Source organism: Peromyscus maniculatus, chromosome 22, assembly GCF_049852395.1.
Source record: "Peromyscus maniculatus bairdii isolate BWxNUB_F1_BW_parent chromosome 22, HU_Pman_BW_mat_3.1, whole genome shotgun sequence".
NCBI lineage: Eukaryota > Metazoa > Chordata > Mammalia > Rodentia > Cricetidae > Peromyscus > Peromyscus maniculatus.
The window spans coordinates 53,146,670-53,167,932 of NC_134873.1; the positions used below are offsets into that span (position 1 = coordinate 53,146,670).

Genomic DNA, 21,263 nt, shown 5'->3' on the forward strand with positions numbered 1-21,263 from the left:
AAAGGCGACTGTGAATAAATGTTGGCTGAGTCTCACAAGGATGGCTGTCGTGTTTAGAAAGCTGCTTTTTATGAGTGAGTTTATTCACTCAGCACACTTAGTCTATTTGGTATTTCTGACTCACAAACGGAAGTGATTCTATTTTGGCATCCTCTATCTTTTTCTTGCAGGGTCTCTACTGACTTGCTGCGTTAAATTATGCAAGTTACTTTAGCTCTGTTTATTTAAGTCCTGCATGCCCTGTAAAATAAGCCCCGTCCGGCCTGCTTGTTTGCCAAGGCTGTTTGGAGACAATTTTTCATATGATATGCACCATCAGCTCCCACAGAAGGCAGAAGGAATTTGATGTGTGGGGGTTGTCTGGGATCCAGTCCAAAATTAGTGCTCATCTGGAAGAAATATGGACGCCTGATGCTTTCTTGCTGGTCTTTTATTTGTTTTCGTTTATTGCTTTCCCTCTAAGGAACTTTGCAAATCTTCATCATTTTAGTGTTTTGTTTTGTTTTTTCCTATATAAGGTTGGCTTTCTTTTGTAAAAAGATTGAAATGGGAAAAGCCATCTGATGCTTCTATTAGTTTACTGTGTATCAAAGAGTAATTTGTCTGACCTAGTTTTGTGACCTGGGGAAGGTCTAATATCCAGAATTTGTCCCTCCGCTACCCCTCCCTTCCTCCTCCCCCCCTTTCCCTCTCCTCCTCTCCCAAGACCGGCCTCTCTAGGCCCCAGCTTGGGATGTGAAATCCAACCAGATGGATGATCATCCATGTGCTCGTGCAAGATGCTTTGTGTGATAGGCTGAGAAGGCAGCAAAGAAGAACGCTCGCTGGCTGATGGTCGCAGCAGGGGAAGGTCAGGAAAATGTGTGCATGCCGAGAGCCGCAAAAAACTGGACGTGCTGAAGGCAAAAACAAGGCCAGAGGTCTCTGCTACCTGGGGCGACAGGGACCTTCAGGAGGAGACTTGCGCTGGTCTGAGAGGACAGACAGGACCTTTAAAGGAGGGAGGGGCAGGAAACAGCATGTCATCCTTCCCAGCTGGAGTCTTCAGAACAGGGACGTGGACCACGGTCGCCTGAAGTGTGAAGAGCAGCTGTGTAAACTAAACTTGCACAAGTAGGTGGGGGCTTTGCAGGCTGCACATGGAATTTGTTCTCCACTATTTAAGCATCAGGAAGACAGTAAAGGCCTTTGGCAAATTGCACACCTACTGTAGTCCCTGGGTAGAAAGAGGAAAGGTTGGCAAAAAAAGAGAGAGAGAGAGTTCAGGCCGAGAGACCACACAAGAGCTTGGTACACAGGTACAATCGAGGCAAAGGGAGTGGGAAAGAGGTGACTAAACGCTACAACAGGCCTTGAAGTCTGGGTATGGGGAAGGCAGTGGAAACACCTCTTGGGCCAGACCTCCTTACTCTGAGGGGCACCGGGAGGAGCCAAAGTTATAAACACCTCCTCCAGTGACGACAGGTGGTCGGCTCCGGCCTCCGATTAGCTACTCCGGCCGCCAATCCCGGGGGAGGCGGCGCCGTCCCGGCCGCTCGGGGCTCCGAGTGTGGCCGGCGCGGGCTGGGAGCCGGAGAAGCCGGCGGAGCCGGGTAGCAGGCGAGGCCGGGACGTCGGGCGCCGCCGCAGAGGTAGGCAGGTGGGCAGGGCGCGGGATCCGGTGGCCTCGGGGACCGAGCCCCCGGGGTCCTTTACGCCGGGGACCACGCCGTCCCGGATCGCCGGCGAGGAACGGGGCGGCGGGACCGGCGTTGCGGGACGGGGATGCAACGCAGGACGCCGCCGTGAACCCCGGCTGGGCCTGGGTCCCGAGTCGCCAGCACGAGCCGGCTGGGGGCGGCACTACGTACCCCGGGCTCCTGTGACGTTCTGTTAGAAAAGCCGGGCCCCGGCTTGTGGCACCGCGGGGGGCTTGTGGCACCGCGGGGAGTCGTCGAGCGGGCGCGCTGCGGGGCAGCCCCGCGTCCCCCGCGCATCGTGGGTCCCATCGACGATGCTGTAGGTTCGGCCTGAGCTTCTGGAGAGCGGGGCTGTGAAGCAACATCGGGGACCGAAGTTCTCCAGCTTTCCGTTTTTAACACCTCCACTTGCCTGACCGCCCGACGCCAGTGTCCTAAGGTGACATACCCTGAATCGAAGACACACACACACACACACACACACACACACACACACACACACACCCGCCCCCACCGAGAAGTTGAGACGTTTTGTTTTGTAAAAACGTTCCTGGTGCCGGGCTACCTGCAGGTCACTGGCTTCTTTGTGAAGGCTCCAGTCTTTGCAAGCCTAGATCTCAGGGCTATGCGTGTGTCCCGGAGGAGTGTGCGAGCAAGGAGCAGGCTGTTCTGGGCAGTGCGGAGGACCAGCAGGCGTGGTCCAAGTGGGGTTAGGTGGTGGTAAGGTTCTTTAAACAAGGCGCCCTTCAGTCTAGTTAAGAAAGACAGCTTTACTGCATTAGGGGGGAAACGACACAGCTCACAGCCCCAACTGTTCCTAGAGACTGTGAGGGGTTTACGGGTTTCTCCAAATTTCATCAGCGTGAGCCTAGGTAGTAGTGTCCTTCTTCTTCCATCCCGTCTCTCTCCCTCTCTCCTTCTTTTAACGTCCTCCTCCTTGTTAGGATTTGGAAAAGAAACAGGAAGTCAGCGATTCAGAGAAAAGAGCATTCACTCCGCAACTGTAAACAGTTTATTTTGTCAGTAAATTATTTCCTAAGTCACTGGAGGTCCTTGGAAAACCTCGGCTTTTTCCTGCCCCCTGCAGAGAAGGTAGATCCCCTCAGAATTCAAAACTTAGGACATTTTTAGAAGTGGATTATAGCCCCCAAAGCTGTCCCGTTCTGTCCCCACGGACGATGAAACTTCAGAATTAGCGTTCTTAGCTACTCAGGGTGATACTTTCGTATGACAGCTGCCGTCTACTCAGTCACAGGATTTCAGAGGACACTTGTCTAGACCTTGGGCCATCACAAAACCAGTCTTCAGTTTTGAGTTTCTTTTATTATGACAATTACTGGAGACTGAACATGCCAAATGCATGTTTGATAATAACGCTTTTGTACCTATAACTACTGCAACTAAAGAAAGATGGATGTATTCAACTTTTAATTTTCTTATTTCATTTTCATAGCGAAGTTCTAGGTAAGAGGTATGTACCATACTTTTCCTAGTTGAAGTTAACAGTTCCTTCTCTATTATTTGAGTTGCTGGTGAGATTCCTGGCAGGGATAACTACTCATAATGAATGGTTAAATCAGCAAATGTGGGCTTAGTATATACCCATTCTTTCCTTTGTTTGTGTATGAACCTTTTAATTGAGATACAATTCACAAACCGTAAAATTGACCCTTTGAAAGTGTATAGCTCAGGAGATTTGGGTATATTTGCAAAGTTGTGCATCACCACCACCTAATTCTAGAATATTTTCTTCAACCCCACCCCCCTAAAAAACTCTAGACCTTTTAGTAGTCGGTCTCCATTGTCATCCCCTTGGCAACCTTTGACCTGTTTTCTGTCCTTTTGATTTATCTGTTCTGGACATTTCACAGGACATGTGACCTGGAGTTGTAGACCGTAGGATAACTTTAAACATACGAGGAACTGTTTGCCTATTTACAAAGCAGGTACGACATTTTTGTAGTACCAGCGATATGCATGAGTTCCAATGACTGCACAGTTTCATCAGTTCTTATTAATCCACATTCTCTTCCTCCCTCCCTCCCTCCCTCCCTCCCTCCCTCCCTCCCTCCCCCTTCCCTCCCCTCCCTCCCCCTTCCCTCCCCCCTCCTTCCTCCCCCCCTCCTCTCCTCCCCCCTCCTTTCTCTCTCTCTCTCTCTCTCTCTCTCTCTCTCTCTCTCTCTCTCTTTCTTTCTTTCTTTCGACAGGGTTTCTCTGTGTAGCTTTGGAGCCTTTCCTGGAACTCACTCTGTAGCCCAGGCTGGCCTCGAACTCACAGAGATCTGCCTGTCTCTGCCTCCCGAGTGCTGGGATTAAAGGCGCGCGCCACCACCGCCCGGCCACATTCTTTTTCATTTCATTATATTGAGCTAATTTGGGGAGAAGTGGAATGTCATTACAATTTTAATATTTCACTTTTTTTATTTTTTTTCTTGAAGTTAATGATGCTGAAAACTTTTTGTGTGCTTATGGACCATTTATATATTTTCTTTGGAGATGTGTCCATTCTTGGTGTGTGTGTGTGTGTGTGTGTGTGTGTGTGTGTGTGTGTGTGTGTGTGTATTTGTACTGGTTAGCTTTCTATTTTTGTGATAATTACCATGACCAAAACCAACTTGGAGAGGAAAGGGTTTATTTCAGATTACAGTTAATAGTCCATCGTGAAGATAAGTCTGGGCAGGAACTCAAGCAGGGCAGGAACTTGGGGAGCAAGAGCTATAGCAGAGACCATGGAGGGGTGCTGCTTACTGGCTTGCTCATGCTGTGTCCAGCCTGCTTTCTTATACAGTTCAGGAACTGCCCAGAGGTGGCACAGCTCCATATGGCTGGGCACACAGGTTTTTGTCAGGCAGACATGAACCACATCACTGTTACACTACAACCTTTCCTCTCTTGCTCACGTCAACCATTAATAAAGACAGTGCCCTACAGACTTGTCTACGGGCAGTCTGGATGGAAACATTTTTCTCGACTGAGGTTCCAGATAACTCCAGCTTCTGTCAACTTGACCAAAAAACAAAAGAAAAACCAACCAAAACAATTGACGCCCTGTCAACTTGTCATCACTATTAAACCATAACCTTTCTCTTCTGGTTGTCCCCAAGATGCCACGTTAATATTAATATGACAATATAAAACACTCCAACTTTTAAAAGTCCCAGTCTTTAAAAAACGTCAACACTTAAAGCTCCAAAATCTCCTTAAAATATTCAAAGTCTCTCCAGAAAAACACAAAGTCTTTTAACGTGGGTACCTGTAAAATAAAAAAAATAACATATACTGTCTTACTCCAAAAGGGAAGAATTGGAGCAGAGTCTCATTCAACTCAAACAAAACTAAAGGCCAACTGTGTAAGCTCAGTGCCAGGCATGGCACTCATGATCTTCTGGCCTTCCCAGGGCTCCAATGGCTCCACCTCTGTGGTTCTGCCGTTCGTTCATAGCACATGAAGCAGCACGTCTCATGGGTTGAGGGCGGCTCCACTCCACAGCTGCTGCTGTTCCGTGGTGGTTGCCCCTTATTCCTGGTATCTCAAATATTCTGCTGCAACTTAGGCAGCAGCCTCACCAATAGCCTAGGCTCTCTTCAGGGACTCTGACCCTGCTATGTGGTGCCAAGCCTCAAATGGTCTCCGTGAACACTTCAGTCTTGGGGCTTCTACCTTCAGCAGTGACCTCTGCTGGCCTCTCTCAGGGCCAAGGGTCAACTGCTCTCCATGATCCCCTCCAAGCCTTCAAAAACCAATACCAACTGGGAGACTCTTACACGTTACTAAGTTTGGATGCCAACATGAGTTGTAGCCTTGGCTTTCTCTGGACCACAGCTTCTGTGTGCAGCCTTGAGGAAATAGTCCCAGAAAATTTTACCTCAGTAGTACTGGTCTCTTAATCACTGATAATTTCTCGGGTCCCGCTAACCACCATTGACTGTCCGAGTAAAGCGAAGGTGTCACTTTAGTGGTTCTGGTATTTTCTTAACCACAGTTGATTTTTCAGCCCCAGCTGCTCAGATTCTTAATGCAAAGTATTGAACGACCCCAACAGAGTCTCAAACTTCCTTCTGGAACGTCACAAGCTAGGCCTCCACTGTCTTTACCACTCTTAACATTCTTATCGTTCATGCTCCCTATAGCAGCTCTCTGAGCTCTGAATGCTCAATGGCTTTTCCAGCCTAAAGTTCCAAACTCCTTCCAGGATCCTTCAAAAACAACATGGCCAGGTCGGTCTCAGCCACAGCCCACACTCTAGTACAAATCTCTGTCTCAGGGTTTGTTTCTGTTGCTGTGGTAAAATACCATGGTCAAAAGCAGCTTGGGGAGGAAAGGGTCTGGTTCAGCTTCCAACTCTCAGATCACACGCTCCATCTTTGGGGAAGCCAGGGCAGGAACCCAAGGCAGGAGCCTGGAGGCAGGACTGAAGTAGAGACCCTTGAGGAGTTCTGCTTACCGGCTTGCTCCTCTTGGCTTGCCCAGCCTGGTTTCTTATACAGCTCTGGACCCCTTGCCCCAGGGGTGGCCCTGTCCCACCCCCATGGCTTGGGCCCACCCCTGTCAATCAGCAATCCAGAAAATACCCTACAGACGTGCCTGCAGACAATCTGAGGGAAGCATTTTCTCATGTGAGGCTTGAACTGGGATCTCACGTTTATGTGGCCAGAACTTTGCCAAGTAAGTCTTCATTTCAGCCCCTAATTCTAAATTAGACTGTCCTTTTTTTGTTTTTTCTTTTTCTTCCTTCCTTCTTTCTTCCTTTCTTTTCCTTCCTTCCTTCCTCCCTCCCTCCCTCCCTCCCTCCCTCCCTCCCTCCCTCCCTTCCTTCCTATCTTTTTTGTTTTTTGTTTTTTTGTTTTTTTGAGACAGGGTTTCTCTGTGTTGTTTTGGAGCCTGTCCTGGAACTCACTCTGTAGACCAGGCTGGCCTCAAATTCACAGTGATCTGCCTGCCCCTGCCTCCCGAGTGCTGGGATTAAAGGCAGGTGCCACCACTGCCTGGCTTTTGTTTTGTTTTCAAGATAGGGTCTCACTATGTAACCCTGGCTGTCTTGGAACTCACTTTGTAGACAAGGCTGGCCTCAAATTCAGAGAGATCCTCCTGCCTCTGCCTCCTGGGTGCTGGGATACATCAAGCCTGGCAGATTGTCTTTTTTATCGAGTTGTTTGAATCGTTACATATTCTGGACACAAGTCTTTCAAATCTTTCCCTGTTTTTTTGTGGGCTGTTTTTACAAGTTCTTCATAGTGCACCAAGAGCAGTGGTTCTGTGGGTTGAGACCCCTGGTGGTGGGGGTGTCACACATCAGATATCCTGCATATCAGATATTTATATTAGGATTCGTAGCAGTAGCAAATTTACAGTTATGAAGAAGCAACAAAATAATTATATGGTTGGGGGTCACCACGACATGAGGAACAGTAGTAAAGGGTCACAGCATTAGGAAGGTGGAGAACAACCGCCTCAGAGCTCATAATTCTTAAATTTTGATGAGGTTTCATTGATCTGTTTTCTGATTTTTAGAGCTTTGGGTTACATTCAGGCCTTTGACACATCTCATGCTAATTTGTGTGTCTGGCCTGAGGGAGGGTACTACATTTATCCTTCTGCATATGGCTATCCACTTGTACCCTATCATTTGTTGAAAGTACTATTACTTCCCTGTTGAATGGTCTTGGTACTCTTGTCAAAAATGAATTGATTGTCAACATGAGGTTGTATTCTGGACTCAACCTTATTCTGCTGATGTCTCTCTTCACTCAACTATCTTGGGTACTGTAGCTTGGTAGTGAGCTTTGAAGTTTGAATACATGACACCTTAAGCTTTTTCAGAATTGTTAGGTTATTCTTGGTCCCTTAGAATTTCTCGGTGAATTTTAGGATCAGTTTACCAATTTCTGGCAAGAAAAAGGAAAATCAGTTGGAATAGTCACAGTTATTGCATTGCTAACCCATTTGCAAGCCTCATCACCTGCACAGATTGCTATCCACGAACAGGCCATTTTTTTCATTTATTCAGGCTTGATGGCTTTCCTCGATGATGTGTTGTTTTCAAAATACGAATTCTTGTTTTGTTAAGCTTACTCCTAAGGGTTTTAGTCATTGCCATGCTATCATAAATGGAATAGTTTATTGATTTGGGGGTTTTTCTTCTAGTGTATAGAACTTGATTTTTGCATATTGATGTTGTTTCCTGAAATCTTACTTACTAGTTCTAATAGGTTTTGTGTGTGTATGTGTGTGTGTGTGCATTTTTCTTAGAATTTTCTATGTACATGATCATATCTTCTGCAAATAGTTTTACTTCCTTTCTAAATTTAGAAACTTTTAATTCTATTCTTGCCTAGGCTACATCTCATAATGTAGTGCAGAAGTCATAAGAGCAGACATCTTTGTCTTTTGTTGGTTTTGAGGGGAAGCGTTCAGACACCGAGTGTGTATGTTGCCAGCTTTTGGAGCTGTCCCTCACCAGGGTGAAGGACTTCCTTTTATTGCTGATGTGTTGAATGCCTTTCTTATGTAGAGATGTTGAATTTTGTCAAACTTTTTTTTGGGTTGTTGAAATGATCTTTTTTAAAATCCTTTATTCTATTCATATGACACATTGCCTTGATTTTTTTTCATTTGTTGGAAAGCTATTTATGCTATTTTTAAAACTATAGGCTAGGAGTGTACATTATTGGCAAAGCATTTGTTTACCATGTAACAGAGTCCAGATCCCAGCCAATCAAAGTAAAGAAGGAAAATATCTTTTACACTGGGACATAAATGTTATTCTAACCGTAGAGGAAAACTTACACAACATGAAATAGACTATATTGCTTGAGATAGAATAATGTCTATATTTTTCTGCATAGTTGTTTGAATGGTTTAAGAATTAAGAATGCCATCAAGTAGTGGTGGCGTACACCTTTAATCCCAGCACTCAGGGGGCAGAGGCAGGCGGATCTATGTGAGTTCGAGGCCAGCTTGGTCTACAGAGTGAGTTCCAGGACAGCCAGAGCTCTTACAGAGAAAACCAGTCTCAAAACAACAACAATAAAACAAAACAACAACAAAAAGAATTAAGAATGTCTATTTTATTAGTTTTTAAAAATTTAGGAAATATTTTATCTCTATTTTCTTTCCCTATATTCCCTCTAAAGCTAAACGAAAGGTTAAGTAACAGTAGAACGGCGTTTGTGATACCGAGATGAAACACCAATAGTAAATATTCATATGGTAAATGAAAATGTTCATAAAGCTAAAATTAAAAAAACAACCGCAACAGCAAAACCCAGAAATAAGTAGGGTCGGGCTTCTATTAAAAGCAGGAGAATCTTTGCCAGCTCTTCTGTAATGTTTCTGATGTCTGTGGCCAGGATGTAGGGGTGTCTGAAAGGTGTGCAGTGCTTAGGGGTGATTGTAACAAAATACTGTTGTCTTTGGAGAACAATTCTTTTGTATTCATTTATTTCTAAATTACGGAGTGATGATTCCAGTATTCAAGTGAAAACTGTCTTAAGCCCAAGACACGTATTTTTGTGTTTAAGGAAAAGGGAATCTTTAGTAGCTTGCTGAGTGTTTGTTTGGTTGCTTATTTCCTTTTGAAACGGTCTAGTCTTGGCTGACCTAGGACCTGGAACTTCTGTGTCGCCCAGGAGGGCCTTGAGTGTACCATAATCTTCCTTCCTCAGCCTGCCAAGCGCTAGGATCGTGGAGGAAGCTTGTAGCTTGCAGTTTTTAAAAATTGGCGTATGTTTAAGGAACAGGATACATTACAGTAAATTTTGGGGGGAATTTGTTGTATTTTCCCTTCTTCCTTCCTTCCTTCCTTCCTTCCTTCCTTCCTTCCTTCCTTCCTTCCTTCCTTCCTTCCTTCCTTCCTTCCTTCCTTCCTTTCTCTTTCTTTCTTCCTTCCTTTCTTTTCCTTCCTTCCTTCCTTCCTTCCTTCCTTCCTTCCTTCCTTCCTTCCTTCCTTCCTTCCTTCTTCCTTTCTTTCTTTTCCTCCCCAGAAATCAAAAGAATACTATTATGCACTTCAACAGCTGAATCTTTGGAGTTCTGAGAATTTATTCTCTTGTGTTCTTCTCCAGGGGCCTGACTCCTTCGGGAAATCCATTCCTAACACTGATTTCATCAATTCATGGCAAAGGTCATTCAGAAATACAATAGGCCAACAGAACAGTAATAAACATTTAAAACTACTTTCAGGAATCCCAGAGCCAGAAGTGGCCATGCTTCTGAAATCAAGTAGCCCGTAGACTTTCAAGACAGCCTCCCCGGCCTGGAGCTGCCTGCTCTCCAGCGAAGCGTCCCCCACCTTTAACCTCCTGCAAAGGGGCAGTTAGTGTCATAGAAAACACTGAGTCCGGATTTACTAAATTGTAGATGACATCAGATTTCATCTTTATCTGTTTTCTCTTCTTACCCCAAATGAAAACGTACTTGTCAGGCTTCTAGTGACTTTCCTGGTTAAATAAGCCAGAGGTTTTTTGGCTTGAGAGACTTAGCCTGGACCCAGACATATCCAAAGTGGTACCATATCATCGTTTTAGTGCAAATCTTTAGCACAGGTACGGTATTTCCATAGGTTATATGATCATATCACTGGCACATTGTGGTATGTCTGTAAACCTGAGAGTGTGAATTTTGAGTGGATAGGCTTTTAAAGTCCTACCTGTCGGGAAGAATTAAAAATACAACAGTCTCTCTGGGCTGTGCTATCGTGTGGTTCAAAGTTCTATGGGAAGCAGCCTTATTTCATTTATTCCTCATAGCATGTCCGTGAAGCTTGTGATGGTTAGTGTCTGGCTTTCTTTTAGCATGGGTAAATTGAGACAGAAAATAAAGCAGCCGGGTATGGCTTCCAGCCCTGGTTTCTTGTCTGTCATTAAGTTCTACACACTGTGGCAAGTGCTGGCCTTACCTTGGAATTTACAACTTGTCTGTGGATGGCATTCAGTTGTCCATTGAGACATTTCTTACGGTGCCTTCAATGCCAATGTGTGTGTTGTTTGACCGCTTGCTTTCTCTCTTCTAGAAGAAATATGGCAGAGCTCTCGGAGTTAGAAGGACCAGTCGATTGGAAGGAGCGATGCGTAGCTCTGGAGTCCCAGCTCATGAAGTTTCGAGTTCAGGCAAGCAAGATCCGCGAGCTCTTAGCAGAGAAAGTAAGCTCCTCGCCCAAACGTCCACGACTGTCAGTTGCTGGATCCCTGTTTCACATATATTAAGTAACCCCAGTACTCCCGGGAGGCAAACATTGCAAAAATAATGAATATAGTTTAACTTTCTTTTTATGAAGTATTTGAAGCTACATTTGACATGTTCTTTCACCAAATATGGGACAAAAAAAATGCTTTTATTTGTGAACATTAGTGGAGTTTGGGAATATTACATGTTTGATGAATACAGAGTTCATTCATTCCAGAGAGAAAGTTATGATTTATTTGACTTATTAAAGGAATTTAATAGCATTTTTCATCTGCTCTCTGTTGAAGGATATAATTTTAAGCCAGGTATGGTGCCACAAGTTTGTAATCCCAGCACTGAGGCCAGAGGACCACAAACTTAAGGCCAGCCTCAATTCCACAGCAAGACCCTGTCTCAATAAAACAAAACAAACACAAAATCGTTTTCAAGTAATTATAGAAGAACTCTCTGCTGATAGTTAAATGTGTTCATAATATATTTGAAAGTATGTACCTGCTTAGAATTTCTACTGATTATATGTTCCGAAATTATCATTTGGGCTAGAATTGAATTCAGTATAGTCCGTCTTCTATTGATAGTTCTAGTAATATAATTAGAATTTTTGTCACAGGAATTGTGTGTGTGTGTGTGTGTGTGTGTGTGTGTGTGTGTGTGTGTGTGTGTATGTATATATATATATATATATCCCTATATTTCTATATCTATAAATCTATATATCTATATATCACAGTTACCTCTGTAAAAAACCAGCTCTTGTCTCTGATTCCTGGGAACTTGGATTCCGGACTTTGTCGTCTGATATGATATCCTATTAGTTTCCTTTCTAATACTATGAGGAATACCATGACCAAAAGGCACTTGGGGAGGAAAGGGTTTATTTGGCTTGGACCCCAGTCCATGGCTGAGGGAAGTCAGGGCAGGAACTCCAGCAGAAGCGGAGGCAGGAACCATAGAAGAATGCCACGTACTGGTTTGCTCTCAGGCTCATGGTCAGTCAGCTGCCTTTCCCAGGACTACCTGCCCAGGGTGGCAGCGCCCACAGTTACCTTCAGCCCCTACACTAATCAAAGAGCATGAAAATACCCCCGCAGACATGCCTACAGGCCAGTCTGCTGGAGACAATGCCTCACTTGAGATTCCCTCTTCTCAGACACGTCTCGGTTTGTGCCAAGTTGACAGAAACAAACTGGCACGGATACCTAGTGCCACTTGTGACTGTGGCACATTCGACTAGGCTAGTTCAAACTGAAGTATGTTGCAAATGTAAAACACATCCCGGGGATCAAAAATTTCCTATGAAAAGATAAAACAGTTCAGCTTGACACAAGCTAGAGTCAGCAGAGAGGAAGGAGCCTCAGCTGAGGAAATGCCTTCATGAGATCCAGCTATAAGGCATTTTCTCATTTAGTGATCAATGGGGGAGGGCCCAACCCGTGATGGGTGGTGCCATCCCTGGGAAGGTGGTCCTGGGTTGTGTAAGAAAGCAGGCTGAGCAAACCATGGGGAAACAAGCCAGCAAGCAGCTCCCCTCCATGGCCTCTGCATCAATATTAAAGTGGCCTATTTGTTCATTTTAGGATAGAGATTAAAGCTTGAAAAGATTCCAGTTTGAATAGCCATAGCTAAGAGAAGCTTAACTCAAAGCTAAGTGTCATCCATGGGGTGTTATTTTTTTCTCCTTTCAATATAAAAATCATTTCTCGTATTGAAAGGTGATTTATCTAGCATTTTCTATGACCCCGACCACCAAGACACTGATTTTTATATAGTTATATCAGCATTTCCTTGTGGCTAGCCTGCGTGGACACTTCATCGTTGTTACCTCTGCTTTATTATTATTATTATTATTATTATTATTATTATTATTATTTGTATGCTATTGTATTACTCTTTTTTCAGTGAATGAGTATTAAAAGGAAAAAAAAAAATTTTGAGACAGAGTTTCTCTGTGTAGCTTTGCACCTTTCCTGGAACTCAATCTGTAGCCCAGGCTGGCCTTGAACTCACAGAGATCCGCCTGGCTTTGCTTCCCGCGTGCTGGGATTAAGGGCATGCGCCACCACTGCCTGGCTAAAAGGAGAATTTTTTTAAGTTTAATTTATAATTCTGGATTTAGGCCTTTAGAAGATCTAAGAGGTGGAGTCAGTCAGATGTATTTTACATGCTGGAAACCGACTATGTGTGCCAATTACTCATGGTTTCCTAGTAAATACTCTCAACACTGGAATGAGAGTCAAGACTTTCACAGTGTTTTTTGTTACATTCCGCTATGAAGTATTTTTCTCAGGTCTGAAAAATTTCTTTGGTATCCACCTACGCTTTAATGAAAATGCCAAATATTTATTGACTTCTCATGTGTTAAATACTTAAATATTTTATAGGTATAATGTACTAAATTCATCTAACAACTTGTGAAGTTAAAATTTTTGTCTCAATTTTATGAATTAGGAAACTGATGCTAAATATGGCCAGTGTATATCCTAAGTAATTTATATATTTCATCTTCCCAATAATTTGTATGAGGTAAATACTATTATCCATGTTGACACAAGGGGATAATTGGGTACCAGAAGTTACTTAGCTTGTGTGAGTTCATACCAAAAAGAAAGTGATGGAGACAACATTTAAATCTAGACTTTCTGTCTCTGAAGCCTAAGGTGATTTGTCTGTTGTCCCCACGTTGCTCCTGTGGTCCGTCTGTCCATTCTTCCGTTCTGTCTTCTATTCCGCCATGCCACAGAGAAACGCGTCACCGTGTGCTCGTCGTATATGTGTTTGCAGCAATAACCACTTATGTAACAGCACATCATATTTTTCAAAGCAAGCCCTGCTGCATTGTTGGTAAGCGCCAGACTGCGTCAAATGTTGCATTCCTGAGCCAGTCAGGTCCCACCTACAGCTTTGGCTTTCTGCTGGGACCCGCACACTCAGAGCTTCTTCTCCCCCATAGTTCTCCACACCTTCTCCCCACGTGGGTGCAGCCCCAAGGCTGGAGATTCTTGAGAGAATACTAATTCGTGTCTTTAGTTCTTTGCCAGAAACTGTAGCCAACCTTTTTCCTGGAACAGTTCTGTTTCTTAGCTTTGTTTTATTGGCTGTGGCACGCAAGCAGCCAACTCTGAGTGCTAGCTGTGGTTCCCAAGCTTTTGACACTGAGGCCTTAAGCTAGTTTAAACCCCACAGGAGCTCTGTGGGGGTGATTGTCACCATCTCTGATCTGTAGATCGCAACGTTGGGGCTGGGAATAAACGATGAGTGTGTTCACTGCTATCATACAGCTAACACATGGCAGAGCTGCCGTCCAATCATGCACCTTTCAGATTTGTCCTGATGGAACTAATAGAGTATTTGGTGCAAGGAGATAACCCACTATTGCCTTCTCCGGTCTTCCCCTGTCCTTTTCCTTCCCTGTTGCCTTGAGGGCCTTGCACTGTTAGTAAGGATGTCTGCCACTGAACTAAAGCCCTAGCCTCCCTTGAATCTCTATGAAAAGATGATGCCTGTTATCTGCAGGAAGACTTGACAGTCATTACAGATTAGTACCAAACATATTACGGAACTTCTGTTTGTTTGTTTTGGTTTTTTCAGACAGTGTTTTTCTGTGTAACAGCTCCGGCTGTCCTGAACTCCTTTGTAAACCGGGATGGCCTCGAACTCACAGAGATCCTCCTGCCTCTGCCTCCCTGAGTGCTGGGATTAAAGGCGTGCGCCACCATCGCTCATTGTATTTCTGATTTTTTTTTTAAAAATGAAATACTATGAGATGATGGTAGAGTATTTTTGTAATTAAATTTGGATTTCAGATATGTAAGTGAATAGAAGATGTGAGTTTTTTTCTTAAAGACTTTTTGTACCTGTTTTTTAAATCACAATTTTCAGGTAACTTAGAAAATTGAGACTTGTGAAGAAAAAAGGCCGTATTGAAGTCTTGGGCAAGTGCTGCTGCTGTAAATGGGAGAGGTCTTTAAAGGAATTTAAGGAATGGTGTTGGAAATATCCTTAGTATGCCAAATATAAACTCTTCAGGGAAGCTGGGATGTAAGTAGTCCCCTCCTTGACGTGTTAGTTTTCTGAGGCAGGGAAGGAAAAGGACAAGTTTCTTTTTAAGTTAAAGTGAAATGTTACTTTCCACGAAGTAGTTTCTCAGTGAAAAGGGAAGAGAAAATATGAAGCGTTTTTCCTTTGGACCTCACCATGGTATCTTTTTTGTGTGTGGGGGGGGGAGGGGGGTTCAAGACAGGGTTTCTCTGTAGCTTTGGAGCCTGTCCTGGACTATCTCTGTAGACCAAGCTGGCCTCGAACTCACAGAGATCCGCCTGCCTCTGCCTCCTGAGTGCTGGGATTACAGGCGTGCGCCACCACCGCCCGGCTTCTCACCATGGTATCTGACTCCCATCCTGACCTGATGGAGCTTCACCATTCAGGATCTCCTGACTCTTGGTCTTCCCTTCGCATCTGTGATTCCCCTGCGGCAGTTTAGGATCTTCTTCTAGGACTGAAGAGTCCCTGGACATCAGAGCATGTGTTTTCTTCACACAATGATCCAGGACAATGTGCCGGAAATCTATTTAAATAAGGCATCCATCCACTTCCTCTTTTAGCATCACCTAATGATGCACAATGATGACCGGAAATTCCACGTGTGACAGGGGGACCTTGTAGGCTATTTTAAATGTCACTTTTGGGGGCTGTTGGCTCAAGATAATACTGTAAGAAAAACCAAGTGTTTAATGACAGTCTTTTCATGGGCGATCCATGGGAAAACCCAGAAGAGCCCCTGCCGAGAAGTTGTGTCCACATCATTGAGTGTAGAGGTCCTCAAGTATTCTACCTAAATTAATCTGTGGGACAATTTTATTTGTTCACGGGGCCTCTAACAGAGAGGATCACTGAGTACTTGTGTGGTGGAAAAATGATCCAAGTTCAATGACAAATTCTTGCCTGCTGCTTGTTGCTAAGTGCAACTACAGAGAACATTTTTGGAGTAAGAAATCAAGCTTAGAATTTGATGCCAGTTTATAAAATGTTTAACTGTGTTTTTTAATAAAACTTTCTATGGGTCAAATGTTTATTTCACACTGGCTTAGTATATGTTGGGTGGACTTGGACTAAAGATTACATTATAGTTTACACCGTGAAAGTTAAATGTTATGTGAGTATATCCTGTGAGTTTTAAGTGTTCTGCAAAGTTATTTCCCAGCTAAAGGGTTATGGAAAAAGAAATACTCAAAATGAAAGTATTACCTGTTGGTTTACTAGTATGTTTGAACTGGCTTGAAAGTGCTCTAAGTTTTATTGAATAGATTTAATGTATGTATTTACATTAACGTAGTGTGAAATGTTAGGTACTTATGGTCAATAATTTAAATTGTGCATAGTAGCAATTTCCTTTTGTAAAAATATACTCTCAGTTTAAATCTTTTTGAACATTAAATCATTCCCTTTGTTCATTACATTTGTTCAGCAAACACCCCTTAAGTTTAGGTAACATTATCATTTTTGCTCAGCCGTTATTGTGTAAATATACCCAGTAGAGAGGGGTGATGGGGGAGGGGGAGTAGACGGAGAGAGTGCTAAAACTATTAGATTTTAAATGTGAGTGCTGTTTTGATACAAGAGGGTTGTATCTCTATCCCTCTATTCTTTCTGTGATCAGTTCCTTGAAAATATATCACTTGGAATTCTGCCTATTGGGAAGATGACTATGAGTAAATTACTTGATGTGCAAGTATGAGGACCAGAATTTGGATCCCCAGTATCCATATAAAAGTTGGGGGTGGGGAGATGAGAGACAGACACATCCCTGGAACTCACTGACCAACCAGGTTAGCCAATCAGTGAGCTCCAAGGTCAGTAACAGACCATGTTTAAAAAAATAAGATGGGGAACAATTGAGGAACACACACACACACACACACACACACACACACACACACACACGCATGCACGCACGCACGCACACGCACACCCCTACACACTCAATTCTCCCTATTACGACTATTGGCATGATCGAAGGCTACTTGATTGGTTACTTTTCTGTTGCTGTGATAAAATCACCATGACCATCGGCAACTTCAGGAAGAGAGTATTTACTCAGCTTATGGTGCCGGTGGTATATAAACATGATGGTAGAGTGGAGTCATGGCAACAAGCAGCAAGCTTGGTGGCAGGGACAGGAAGCTGAGGGCTCACCTCTTGGGCTGCAAACACGGAGAAGAGAGCGTGAACTTCAAGTAGAGAATAGTGCTGCCCTGTCAAAGCCTGCTCGCAGTGATGGACATGCGTCAGCAAGGCCACACCTCCCAAGCCTCCACAGCACTAACTGGGGACCACGCGTTCAAGTGTCCAAGACTCACTCAGATCAGCACAGTTTACCCACAAAGAGTTCCTAGACTCAAAGAATAACGCAGGATAGAAATAAATGCCAGGGCTTCCCAGTTACAATCTCTGTGGTTTTGTGTTTGGACTGGTTTTCCTATGGTTCTGTGTTACTCTCCACGGTGTGGGTAGTTTATGTGCAGCTGTGGTTCAGTGCAAAGAACACCGGGGAGTTGAAATATAAAGACCAAAAGCCAACACTAGTACTGGCCAGAAGCACAATTCTGTATAAAGCAAACGCATTCTAAACACAATTTCCTGTATTTTAGTAGGAATAATTTCTGCTTCACACGGTGGCTGAGAAGTCACGTATTTGAAACTTCTTGGTTCTTACACATCATTGACATGTCGAAAACGTTCACTTCATTCCCTTAATCGTCTTTCTTTCCTCTGAGATTATTGCCTCTTCCTATGGTTGTCTCTTTTCTGAGATGCAGGCTTTTCTCCCATGTTGGCTGATCTTTGGTGGTCTGTTTACATTTAAGAGTGGGCCATCTGTGAACTCATCTGGCAGCTGTGTATACATGGCTGTGGCTGGTCCACCGTCGGCTTTGTTTTCTGTGAGCTGGTAAATGTAACAGTTGTTGGATGAATACACTCCGAACAACTGATTCAAGTTGGTAAGGGAAGGAGCTTTTAGGTTTTCACAGGAAATAAATGCTTAGCTGATGGACGTTTGGCATGTGGGAATAAGCGAGATATCTAAACAGCCACGTATTTCCCACTAATACCTCCTATCTCTCAGCATGGCACACAGCCCCCCTCCAGGTCTTTGCAGGGTTCTAAGGAGTTGTTGGCCTTCAGGTGGAGCAGCTCAGGACTCTCAAAGCCTTGCTCTAGCCTGTGCTCTCCACCATTGTGCTTTCAGGGAGAAACAGACAGGTTACTTACAGAGGCCCAGAGACTGGAAGCCTTTCAGGCTTCTCAGAGGCAAGCGGTGGACGATAATGGAATGGAATTTTCTCCTAAAGCCCACCATGCGTTTTTAAATTTAAAAAATTGAGGTGTGTGTGTGTGTGTGTGTGTGTGTGTGTGTGTGTGTGTGTGTGTGTTTGCGCACATACGCAGCTTGCAACAATCACTTCTCTCTTTCAATCATGTGGGTCCTGGGGACAGACTTGACTGCAAACTACATTTATCTACGGAGCCATCTTCCCCCAACTGTGAATTTTGTTTGAGAGTTAATAAGGATATTTTTTAATGCATGCAAGATCCCATGTAACCTTTCTGAGGGTTCTCGGGAGAATGTGTTCCATTCAAAAGAAGTAAACGAAGGCCGGGGGAAGATGGGGTTATGGGAAGCGTGTGATCCAGGACAGAAGGACGTTGAAGGGTCTTTGCAAGAAGACAGACGGGCCTGGGCAGGGGGTACCGGTTCACACTGGCATGTCAGAGGCATTGGGTGTGTCTTCAAGAGAAATGGGTAGAAAACCAAGATATGAGTGAGCAACTTTGAGCGATAGCTGAGACACTGGTGGGAATGTGGAGTGTGACTATTGGAAAGTTCTTTCTAAAACCTAAAGAAACAAGACATTTAGTTCTAGGAGAAGAGTCACGTGGTGAAGGTTTGCCCTTGTGGTTGATGTGTGGCCGAGCTTCCTACCGGTCACATGTGTGATGCGTGTTGTGGCTCTCATACACAGCAGTGGCGATAAGGCTCCCAAAGCATGCTCTAAATAAGGGATGGTACGCAGATCCAGAAGGAATAGGAGATGTGACCTGTGTCTAGATTGATGGCAAGGAGACCAAAGTGCTAATTTTCATTTTTCCATTAAGGAAACAAGTAGGAAATCATTTTTAAAGAGGAAGGCCAACAGAAATAGAAGCATGCTATTTAGAACATGAAGGCAAATATGAAAAGAATTGGCTAAAAGTATCCACTGTATTAATAAATCTTTTCGAATTAGTTGATCTATGTGTGTATTTATAGCTTTGATAAATATGAAGTAAACAGAGAAGCCAAGTTGTGAAGTAGATGGATTTGATTAATCATTTGACAGGAAATCTGAGCAGAATATTTCCTTAGAACAGTGGTTCTTAACCTGTGGGTCATGACCTCTTTGGGGTCGACTGACCCTTTCACAGGGGCTGCCTAAGATCATTGGAAAACACAGATTTCATTTTTTTTTTTTTTTGGTTTTTCGAGACAGGGTTTCCCTGTGTAGCTTTGCGCCTTTCCTGGAACTCACTCTGTAGACCAGGCTGGCCTCGAACTCACAGAGATCCGCCTGCCTCTGCCTCCCGAGTGCTGGGATTAAAGGTGTGCGCCACCACCGCCCGGCACAGATTTCATTTATTAAGAAATGTTTTTATTCATTTTACATACCAAACACATACCTCTCATCCCTCCTCCTGCTTCCCCTCCCCCCCACTTCCCCCCAGGCCCCCCAAACTTCCGCCCACCCCCCATCCCCTCCTCCAAAAGGGTAAGGGCTCCCAAGGGGGGAGTCAGCAAAGCCTGGTACATTCAGTTGAGTCAGGACCAAGCCCCTCCCCGCTGCATCAAGGCTGAGTAAGGCATCCCACCATAGGTAATGGGCTCCAGAAAGCCAGTTCATGCACCAGGGATAGATCCTGATTCCGCTGCCAGAGGCCCCTCAAACAGACCCAGCTACACAACTGTCTCCCATATGCAGAGGGCCTAGTCCAATCCCATGCAGGTTCCACAGCTGTCAGTCTAAAGTTTGTAAGTTCCTACGAGCCTGGGTTCAGTTGTCTCTGTAGATTTCCCCATCATGATCTTGACCCCCTTGCTCATATAATCCCCCTTCCCTCTCTTCAACTGGACTCCCAGAGCTCAGCCTGGTGCTTGGCTGTGGATCTCTGTATCTGCTTCCATCAGTTACTGGATGAAGGCTCTATGATGACAGTTAGGGTATTCACCAACCTGATTTCTGGGGTAAGCCAGTTCAGGCACCCTCTCCACTATTGCTAGTAGTCTAATCTGGGGTTGTCCTTGTGGATTTCCTAGCACCAGGTTTCTCCCTATTTCCATGATGTCTCCCTCTAACAAGACATCTCTTTCATTGCTCTCCCACTTCTTCCCTCCCCCAGCTCGACCATCCCATTCCCTCATGTTCTCATCCCCAATCCCCTCCCTTCTTTTGCCTCCCCTTCAGTTTACTCATTGGGATCTCTTCTGTTTCCCTTTCCCAGGGTGATCCATGTGTCCTTCTTAGGGTCTTCATTGTTAGCTAGCTTCTTTGGAGCTGTGGTTGTAGTGTGGTTATCCTTTGCTTTACATCTAGTATCCACTTATGAGTGAGTACATACCATGTTTGTCTTTCTGAGTCTGGGTTACCTTACTCAGGATGATATTTTCTAGTTCCATCTATTTGCCTGCAAATTTCATGATGGTTTTTTTTTTTTTTTACAGCTGAGTAATACTCCATTGTGTATATGTACCACATTGATATTTTCATTATAATTCATAATAGTAGCAAAATTACAGTTATGAAGTAGCAATGAAAATAATTTTATGGTTGGGGTCACCACAGCATGAGGAACTATATTAAAGGGTCGCAGCATCAGGAAGGTTGAGAACCACTGCCTTGGAAATTATTATTTAAACACAATCATTTGTTTTGACTTCTTAGAAAATTTGAGCAAAAATAAAATCTTGTGTGACATAGTTTTACACATCACACAATAAGTGCATGCGCATGTGTGCGCATGCGTACGTACACACACACACACACACACACACACACACACACACACCAGTTTTCTCCCAGGCCTAGGGAAGGAACTCAGGAAGGACCTTGCACTTGGTAAACATTTGCTCTGCCACTGAATTTCTCTCCAGCACTTTCATATTATGTTTTGATGTGGGCACACATGGAGTTATGATTGTTACATTTTCTTGATGAAATTATTCCATTTATTACTCATAAAACTTTGGCACAAAAATCTCTATTATTTAATATTGCTTTTAATATTCTTAGTGTGTTTTCCATCCTTTTATTTTCAACATCTTTGAAGCATTTTGCTTGCTTGAGACAGGCTTTCTCTAAACCCTGGCT

The 21,263-nt window shown here is 44.1% G+C and overlaps 2 protein-coding genes across 14 annotated transcripts in view; one reads left to right on the forward strand and one right to left on the reverse strand.

Moving 5' to 3' along the window:
* Positions 1–205: 205 nt before the first annotated feature.
* LOC121824974 (uncharacterized) lies at positions 206–2,044 on the reverse strand. 3 transcript variants are annotated; one of them, XM_076558891.1, is made up of 2 exons: positions 1,447–2,044; positions 206–1,216 (listed from the first exon to the last, which is right to left on the reverse strand). In XM_076558891.1, the coding sequence occupies exon 1, from the start codon at positions 2,042–2,044 to the stop codon at positions 1,490–1,492; it is 555 nt and encodes a 184-aa protein (XP_076415006.1). In that variant the 3' UTR covers positions 206–1,216; positions 1,447–1,489. The 3 variants fall into 3 exon arrangements, 2 of the variants coding, with proteins under 2 accessions (XP_076415006.1, XP_076415007.1); XM_076558892.1 differs by having other exon boundaries at positions 935–1,072; XR_013047055.1 differs by having other exon boundaries at positions 1,097–1,216; positions 1,410–2,044.
* Plekhh2 (pleckstrin homology, MyTH4 and FERM domain containing H2) overlaps positions 1,052–21,263 on the forward strand; it is a 116,634-nt gene continuing 96,422 nt past the window's right edge. For 2 of the 11 annotated variants that reach the window (XM_076558886.1, XM_076558888.1), the window contains exons 1-2: positions 1,052–1,113; positions 10,691–10,820. In XM_076558886.1, coding sequence (XP_076415001.1) covers positions 10,698–10,820 — 123 coding nt within the window. In that variant the 5' untranslated portion in view covers positions 1,052–1,113; positions 10,691–10,697. Of the gene's footprint in view, positions 1,114–1,505; positions 1,632–1,895; positions 2,119–3,550; positions 3,626–10,690; positions 10,821–21,263 lie in introns of those variants that run through there. The other 9 variants (XM_042266781.2, XM_076558890.1, XM_042266780.2 and 6 more) reach the window with 8 other exon arrangements.